This window comes from Branchiostoma floridae, chromosome 19 (genome assembly GCF_000003815.2).
Source record: "Branchiostoma floridae strain S238N-H82 chromosome 19, Bfl_VNyyK, whole genome shotgun sequence".
NCBI lineage: Eukaryota > Metazoa > Chordata > Leptocardii > Amphioxiformes > Branchiostomatidae > Branchiostoma > Branchiostoma floridae.
The window spans coordinates 2,940,501-2,950,229 of NC_049997.1; the positions used below are offsets into that span (position 1 = coordinate 2,940,501).

General features: G+C 37.9%; 1 protein-coding gene across 2 annotated transcripts in view; it reads left to right on the forward strand.

The window, feature by feature from the left end:
• The window catches only part of LOC118406730 (protein fuzzy homolog), a 20,978-nt gene that overhangs the window by 7,952 nt on the left and 3,297 nt on the right, over window positions 1–9,729 (forward strand). For both annotated transcript variants that reach the window (XM_035807020.1, XM_035807021.1), the window contains exons 6-12: window positions 3,154–3,351; window positions 4,245–4,340; window positions 4,802–4,908; window positions 5,176–5,255; window positions 5,783–5,911; window positions 6,962–7,121; window positions 7,639–7,878. In XM_035807020.1, the coding sequence (XP_035662913.1) occupies window positions 3,154–3,351; window positions 4,245–4,340; window positions 4,802–4,908; window positions 5,176–5,255; window positions 5,783–5,911; window positions 6,962–7,121; window positions 7,639–7,690 (822 nt within the window). In that variant the 3' untranslated portion in view covers window positions 7,691–7,878. The remainder of the gene's footprint in view (window positions 1–3,153; window positions 3,352–4,244; window positions 4,341–4,801; window positions 4,909–5,175; window positions 5,256–5,782; window positions 5,912–6,961; window positions 7,122–7,638; window positions 7,879–9,729) is intronic.

Sequence of the window (9,729 nt, forward strand, 5' to 3'; positions counted from 1 at the left end):
ATATTTTTGTGACGACCCTTTTCATTTCTAAACAATGTGCTCCAATCCTTAGTCTTGTTATGCTATTAGTGAATGATCTGTTTTGAATTGATAAAAGATAGTTTTCTAGCGCAAAGGTTGTCTTAATTTTTGGAATATGTTGCCAGTTTACTAATTTTCTTATCTTTTGTCTCCAGTTCGAAAGATATGTGTCCTTTAGGCGTTCCTTGAACATGTTTCCAAAATATTTGGCATCGACATTAGGGTTTAGCCAAATATTTTGGAAACCATGTCTGCATAGTATATCTTGTACATGTGTAATCCATTCATGTTCTTGAGCAACAGCAGTGTCGTACGCTTTTTTAACAATTCTATCATTAGACATATTGTGTAATCTAAGCCAATATTTAATCAGTCGTGTCTGGGTGTCTATATACAGTGGAAACACACCTAGCTCGCCCAGTACAGCAGCGTTAACAGAACTTTTAGGAACACTAAGTAATACCTTACAGTAGTTAAGCAGTACATGTTCTAGATCAGGAATCTCGTAGGAAATATTAGGCTGCTCTAGTGTTACGTTCTGATTTCTCAGGGCGTCTGATTGATATGTAATATTCAATTTGTCAGTATACTTCTTAAATCGAACAAGAACAGGACGGGTAGATGATGTATCATATTTCTTGCCAACACGGATAGCCTTAAGTATATTTACATCCGGTCCCAGTATCGGGGAAATGATGTTTGAAACTGTATCTCTAACACTTTCATTCGGATATTCCTTAATTCCTTTTAGGATGAGCTCTTTGCTTTGAGCGTTTGTTCCAAGTATTTCCCCGCAGTAGAGCAAGATCGGCTTGACTAGGCTTTGGAATAAATCCAGGGCAAGAGATATCGAGGGATTATGATTTGATGCTAGCAATGATTTAAGTTTAAAGGATGCTCGCATAGCTTTTACTCTGAGTTGTTTATTGGCACGGTGAAATGATCCTGATGGTGTGATGTCTACTCCTAGGTAAGTGTAAAAGTTTGTGAAATTTATAGGTTGTCCTTGTGACTGAAAGGGGGAGCGTTTATTATAGTTAGCTCGCCCATTTTTTGAAAATATCATAACTTTAGTTTTTTCTCTATTGATCGATAGTTTCCAAGTAGAACAAAATTTATCTAGTCTTTCTAGGCAATGCTTCAGACCCGTTTCCGATTTTGAGATGAGCACAAGGTCATCAGCCCAGAGAAGGCTACTTATGGGGGTATCGTTTAGTATTACAGGGTCGCATAATGGTGATGACAATCTGTCTGGAAGATCATTAACAAATAGATTAAAAAGGAGTGGGCTTAGATTGCATCCCTGTCGTACACCACAAGAAGATCTAAAGTAATCTGAAAGGCCGTGAGACGTTTTCACACAATATTCTATATTATCGTACATTGATTGTATAATGTTGAAGAAATTACCACCTATACCCGACGATAAGACCTTGTAGAATAAACCTTTTCTCCACACAGAATCAAAGGCTTTCCTGAAGTCTACAAAGCATGTGTATAATTTTCCGCCGGGTACAGATAACTGTTTATCAATGAGAGATTTCAGCACAAATATGTTATCACTGGTCCGAAAGTCCTTTCGAAATCCAGACTGAAAGGGGGACAAAATGTTGTTGTGTTCTAAGAAGTGCTGTAAACGGTTGCTGAGTACTGATGTGAACAACTTTCCGACACAGCTAGAAATGGCAATTCCTCTGTAATTTGAAGGATTCGATGGATTGCCACTTTTGTATATGGGAACAAGAATGCTCTGACTCCATTGGTGTGGGAAATATCCAGAGTTAAGGACTATATTAAAGAGTTTTCGCAATGGTGGTATAAGTTTTGTATTGGCATATTTCAACATTTCATTAATGACGGAGTCTGTTCCACACGCTTTGCTGCATTTTAATTTACGCAGCCCCTCCAAAATTTCTTCATTTGAAATGTCGAAATCTAGAGGTTTTTCTGTAAGTTTTTCTAGCGTGTGCAGGGCTCGAAATTCATTTTTGGGATTAGGTGCACTAGTGCACCCAGCTTAAAAAATTGGGTGCACTAAAAATTTGTTGGGTGCACCACTTAAATTTAAGTAAAAACCTAATAAGAAAACTTAGTGACAAGCTTTCAAACTTTTAAACAACTACCACGACAGACATTTTTATTATCTTTCTAATACTTAGATGTCAAGAATATGATGTATACTAGTACACTTGATATCTTTACATACATAAACCTAATAAAATATTTGGGTGCACCCTGTGCACCCACTGAAAAAAATTAGGTGCACAGTTCCAATTTTGGGTGCACCTGGGTGCACATGCACCCAGTATTTCGAGCCCTGGTGTGGATAATGTTGTCTGTAATGTTGTCTGCAGGGTCGCTATTCACAGAGTGTGCTTCAGTGCTTTTGGTAGCTGTCTGGACAAGTTCAGGCCTTACATTGTAGACATGTTGGTGAAAATCTTTATCGGATTTGCTACTTTCAATGAGGTCATTTAAATTTTTAAAGTGGGTTCTCCACTCTTCGGGGTTAATGTTATCATCAATGTCTTGTTGATCACTTTCATCCTGCTTTTGTAGCTTTAATTCTCTCCAGAACTTTTGAGGATTTTCTTTACTGAGTTTGCTTAGTTTGTGCCATTGTCTTTCGTTGAAAAGCCTTTTTTCTGTTTTGATTTTCTTCATGTAGGAATGATTGTTGTTACACCATGGGGGGGCTGATTGTTACTACCTTTCACTACTTTTTATGTCATGTAAATTACATATGTAGCCGCTCGAATTGTTGTCTGCATTGAAGACAAAAGCTTTAATGTTGTCAAAGTGTGAAAAATGCCACAGGCCCATTGGTTTCTAAGTGTGCTGAAAAAAACATCCTAAGGCTTTTGTTTTTATTGTCTGATATGGTCTATCAGAAAAGGAATCTGTCAGTCAAATAATTTCTTATAGTAGAGCTAGACAAGAACACACAACATTTACTTGTTGTTTTATCTACAAGCAGGTATAGTTACTGTATAACTTACTAATAGTGTCATTAAGTATATGATATAGTCCCATGTACATGGGTAGTGAGTTATCAGTGTTTTAACAAATCAATAGAAATTTTCGATAACAATTGTTTGACAAACAACATATTTTTTGTATTTGTTGTTTCAGGACTATCTAGATTCCTTTGTAAATAGTGCAGACAGCACGTTCGGCTGTTTGTTGGTGTCAGGGAAAGTTGCCGTGGCAACCACCAAATGGTGGGACCTGACTGGCCAGGAGATGTACCTGTTGTCGTTGTTAGCCAGAGTTTTACCTCCGGGGTCTTCCAAGGACATTCCTGTTTATCTTCCACACGGGAGCCCAAATGTGAGTGTCTTGATACTGTTAAAGGTCTGCTACGCAGTTTTTTGCGCTCAAATTTGAAATATTCTAGAACTAAGAAATCTCAGATTTACTACTACTTTTTGACACTTTTGTGTCATTATTTCACATTTGCAACGTAGAGAATTAGCCTACAAACATTTCGTCCTACACGCGCTGTAACTTTCTGACCTCCCTAGTTAGGCACCGGTGAGAATTCGAACAAGAATCAATCATCAACGGTTCGTTCGGAATAAACAAAATGGCTGAAACCCAGCACGGGTGTGCAGATTCACAGGTTTTCAAACGCGCTCGCACGGCGAAAATATTGACTCCCGACATACCTTGAATAGTGTTCCGTAACGTGGTAGGCTTGATTCAACTAACTATATAAAGAAATGGCCGGAAAATGGATTTTTTGTTTTCAGTTCGAAGCGCAAAAAACTGCGTAGCAGACCTTTAAGATGTAAAAGTTTCAGGTTGATATATGCTATACATGTACTTGATGATATGAGCTAAATGTACATAGTTATTGTTACTTCTATATGTAGCAGATATTGTGGCTAGTGTGTACTAACTTATCTAGAAATAAAGTTTCTTTTCCAATATTTTCAAATTGTTTCAGCTACAATCAAAAGTGACAAAAAGAACCAATATTTTAAATTTTATAAATGTATAGTCAGTAGTATCTGTATTTTAACAAAATTAATGCAGATGAGAGATTAGAGTCCAACAGTATTATGATAATCTTGCTTGGGGACCAACTCAGCAATTTGAAAATTGTATACATTTTCATGGAAGATTAAAAATGTATAAGATCAAATTATCTACCCTAAACCTCCCTCAAACAATGTAAAAGACCTTCAACATTATATTGTCATGTTTTCCTCTTATCCCAGGTGCCACACAGGTTGTTAAATTTCCAGATACTCCAGGGAGTGGAGGTGTGTGTACTGTGTGGGCCCACACCCTCACTCACAGAGGTGGAGACAGAGGTAAATACATATTATGGAAGTAGCACAAATGCTTCTAATTTGCATGGCATGAGGAACATATACACATATATGTAGAAAATCTTGTCAATTTGTGCCTTGACGTAAACTATAGAAATTGTATGTTTCAAATATCGATTTTAAGAAAATTGTTCTCTCTATTATTGTTGTAGAATCTTTTCTTCTTTTTACGTTACAGAAATTGAGAACTTTAAATTTTACTAACTTAGAAATTACTAACTTTTCTCTTTGTATATCTTCTGGGGAAATGGCCTTGTAGAGAAACCAGCTTTCTGTTGCCAGCTCTCCACAGATTGTTTTTCGTCTGTAAAGCTAAATAAATGAATAGAATTTTGATAAGGCTTATAGAAAATAGTGTCTTCCAAGGATAACAACACACTGTGTGTGTAAAATTTTGTTACCACATTGAGTTTTGAGCCTAAAATGTCTATTGTCTTTTCCAGTTACTCGATAGATACTGGAGACCATCCATGGAGTCTTTGAGATCTTGTTTGAGAATAAATCTTCGAGGGTTCCCCAGTAATATAACTGTACATATAGGAGTGTTAGGGTGAGAATATCTTCAAGTTGTATACTTTCTTCTAGTTTTGCATATGCTTTGAATAGTATATCTTTAGACTTGATAGTGCTCACAAAACAAAATATTTAAAGATTTGTTTGTTATGAATGTCAAAGAATTGTAGACTATATTTTTTTGTTGTTGATACAATGTAGTTTTGTCAATAAAGCTTCTATGTATTTCAATATTTTTTTAATGATCTTGTTTCTGTCATCACAATCATGTGAGTGACTGCAAATATTTCCTGTTTTGTTTCAGGTTGATTATTATGAATGTGGACCTACACAAGTGTTTGGGGACTGTCCATCCCTTATCTTCAGAAGAAAGCCAAAAGCAAGGTATGTCAGTTCAGAGTAATTCTTGAGAATATCCACATGACTTCTGTGGCACAATCTTAAGATCGTGTGTGTTTATCATGATCAAGCCTGTCTCCAGGATCAATCCCTTTATCATAGGACAGAAATTTACATGTCGGACCGACAAAAATGTCACCTTTCCGTCTATGGAATATAAATTTCATGAAGTAATGTTGATCAAACCATCAGGTTAAAATAAAATCAATAATATTAAAGCTAGAGATGCATGCCTTGGTGTTTACTGATTGCTGAGTCACCGCACAGGGATCAAAGTTGGATTTGTGTAAAGTTTGATTTCATAATCAGAATATAATATGAGATGTAAATGTATGATTTAAATTTCAGCAAAGCATACCAAACTTTAAGAAATTTGTTCTCTATGTATGAATTTCATTGAGTGATCTTGTAAATCTTTGGTTACTCAGCAGTTGTAACCTCTACTGGAAAGGTGATGGTAAATCCTAATCCTTAATACAATGGGAGAAAAATGTATTTCTGTCTTGTTACAGGAAAGAGCCTGAGCATAGCCAGAAGAAGAGACATTCTCAGGTCCTTCTACCAGTCAGTGACAGGGACAGTGTTTCCCCCCACCCCGGGTACAACACCACCAGAAGTTGTGGAGAATGGCCATGGCGATGGTAAGTCTTTAGAATAGTGTTCCTCTAGATATGAACTGTATACTACATGTATATAACATTAGTACATTCATGTTGCAATTAAAAAAAAAGCAAAATAGTTGAGTTGACTTGACTTTGACTTCTGACTTTATTGACGATAAGTCATTACAAGGGTCTGCCTAGGCAGCTTTGCGCTGGTAGCGACAGAACCTACAAAAATGCAGAAAAACATACACGTCAAGGAACTCATAACAGGAAACAATACAATATAATGCAATAATATGTAGGTTACCCCAATACCCTGAAGTATCATCATATATACATTTATGAAGGTTAGGCATCCTGGTAACCTAACCTTAGATCTTAGACCCTGCCGCAACACTGTTGCATTGGTCGACTCCTGGTAAACAATAGTCAAATACAACTCAATCTCCACAACTGGATGAAAAACAGAGAATCCCTTCCAGTTTTCTTCAGCATTACAAGAATGAACTAAGTGAATAATGCTTAAAAATGAATGAGTGATGGACGTCACTCAAAACGTCCAAAAGTAATTCTCATGTTTTTAATCCAGTTGTAACTATGGTCACTACAGATTTTACTCTGTGTGTGTGAATTGTTTTTGAATAATATCATATATAAAGCAGGGCTCTAGCCAGCTCGAAATTTTTTTCCGTCAACCAACTCCCATTGTCACGAAAACACTATTCCAGGAGTTAGAGAGACTGAACTGAGACCTTGAAAAACGGGTTTTAATGAGATTATCGTATGCGAAAGGGCACCGACACACATTGTTAACAATCATAACAATAGCAAAACAAACAGTGTGTGGCTTTTACGGCCGTGGACATCGTCCTTAAGCCGCCTGTAGCTTCCACCAAGGAGCTTTTATCAGATTTTTGTCCGTCAAGGTTGACAGATTGGTTTTAAAATTTTTCTGTCACAAGCAGCAAATTTCCGTCAATTGACCGAAAAACGGACGCTGGCTAGAGCCCTGATATAAAGAGATTGATATTGCCTAGCAGCAAACAACTTCTGCTGTAAATATGGTCTTATATTTGTTTCCGCCAGGTTTAGCATCAGAATCTCCTGTCGAGCCCCACACAGAGTTTGTGCATTCAGCCCTGGACACATACGTGATTGGGGAGGACCACAAGTGTTACGCCACCAGGGAAGGGCCCTACCAGATCTATGTGTTATTCTCCAAAGATGTGCCAAAATATGCCCTCAGGTCAGTAACTCTCCTGATTTTACATTAAATTTATTGTAATGTGTTCATACAAGGATGAAGGTTAGACATCCAGGTATAATATTATAGTAAATCAGATATACACAAAAACTTTTGTTTCCTATTGGGCTCGTGATGATGTAAATTTTGTCTCCTTCTCCTTTGCACATCAATTCATAGTTAGAGTGTGAAACCTTTTCTTCAACAGATCTGTTCAGTGTTACTGATGAAAGATAGTAATTGCTACCTGAAATTTCTGACCAGAGTGTGTGTATGTGAAATGAAGGAAGAAATTTACAACAAGAGAAGGAAAATTAATTGTCAAAAGCTGTACTATTTTGCAAAACCTGTATTTAACACTCTTCCTTTCTATCACAAACGTACATTGTATGTGCTTTGTCCAAAGCAAAATCTCTGTGCTGACTGTAAAATATAAATACTGACAACAGTAATACAGTGTTTAGACAGTATGTAAAGGTACGCCTTCATTAACATCATCTTTTCTTCTTTTTCTTTTCAGATCAATATCCATGACAACATTATCCTCTCTCACCAAGGACAAGTTGTTCTAGTGGAAGGAACATTGTGAGGGTGTAGGCGATAGAATACAATGTTCTTCAAAGGCAGCTATTATGACTGTATTCTTGTCTAATCGTGACCAATCGTTTTTGTGTAATTTGAAATGAACTGTTGAAGATGCTAACTCGGAGTCAAAGGTCCATCCTCAAGTCTTCACCTGGCTCTGGGTAGATCAGATGAGGTAAGATGTCAGAAAATTTCTCTTTTAAGTAATAGAATGCACTTAAAAGGCACACAGCAAATTGTATTCAAAATTATATGATTCTGGACTTTGCCAGGTAAATAAATGTGAACAAGGTTTTAGAATTAAGGTGTAGCTTTTATAGTTACACCGTAGTGCTTATGGATTTCCCTGTTCTCCAGACGTACGTTTTAGTCAGGGGGCTAGTTGTGGATTAGCCTGATTAAATCTAGCTTATAGCAGCCCGCCAAACATCCACCGGCTCCCTAGGGAGGGGCCAGTTATAGCCCTGGACAGCGGAGTTTGTGTTACACAGACTAGTTGTGGATATGATTTTTGGAGTGGGGCAGATGAAAAACTTGTGTCCACTCCTAGCGTATTCTACTATGTATATGACCAAAGCCACTGCTTGTAGAATAGGGCTTCCTTAGTACATGAACATACTCGATGCTGCCAAAACTATTGTTTGGCTACTGTATGCCAATTTAAATTCTAATCTCTCATTGGCTCTCGATATAAGTTACATACTATATAGTAGATACTAAGGGTATTAATGGTAACATGATTGTATAGATCGTTTTCACAATGACGTCACAGTCGCGTTCGAACGGCCATGTTGGATGATAAGCGGCTCGATCTCCACACGGCAGTGTGTTGCACGTGGTGGACCCGTACGTGGAAAGAAGCCTTTTTATTCAGAAACGGACTGGATGTTTGCCGTGCTAACTGCGAGTTCCATAAACACAGGATACGGCCTACTCGCCGTTTCTATTCAACAACATTTATAATACCGTCCGTCCTCTTTTCAATAACTTGATTAAACCACTCTCCTACCAGCCCACCAACAGTAGCCCTGCCGCGGAGTTTGTGCATACTTTTTTTTTATTTTTTGGGAGAAAGTTGGTTTCTGGTACAGGGTATGTCATGGACGTATACCATGTTACACGAAAATGTCAGCAAGCTTGTTCTATTTCTTCTTCATAAAACACGGCACATCGCGTCCTGAGCTGTGAATGATATTTTCACCAGTACTGCCCCCGATGTTCTGTCGATAATCCAGCGAGGATTAAAAATTGTTTGGCTTGTTCACGAGGAACGAAATTCGAACTTTTTTTACCCACGATTGTGTAGCTGGTAGAACAAAACAAAAATTTCTTCAGTCGCAAACTTTACCTAAGGCAAGACAAAACATATGCGGAACTTACACGTGTTAACGGGCACAATACACCCCTCACGCGCATCTCAATCGTTGTGTCAGTTTTACGCTCAGCACGGCCCAGTACGCTTAAATAAAAGTATGAGATGAGGTGCGTATTGTGCATACGACTGGTATGATCATATGAAGAAAAATGTCAATACGGACCTCATATGGACTTGATATATACGCTCGTGTGACTGCACCTGAAGGATGCATTCAAGTCCGTATACATTCAAGTCCGTATGAGGTTCGTATGAAATTCTTAGCCCCCACCGTGCTCCACAGGTCGCTGGGAAAATAAAATTGGACAAATATATACAGATAACATGCCAGAGGAGTTAGCTAGGTCGCAGGCCATACTCCCTCGGCCAACTAACTTCTCTAGCATGTTATCTGAGTGTCTATATTTGTTTAATTTCTGCTTTTTCCCAGTGAGATATGTAAAGCCTGATAGAGACAAATATTCCATAGGGACCTCATACGAACTTTGATAAAGATTCTTTATTGAGACACGACAAAAGTACAGAGACTTTCGTAAGGTCTACATGTATAACAGATATACGCACGTGTGACGGCACCCTTACACAAAACTTTGACAGCCCCTTCCGTATCTCGCACGATTTTAGTATTGAATCGACAAAGTGTGGCGTGTC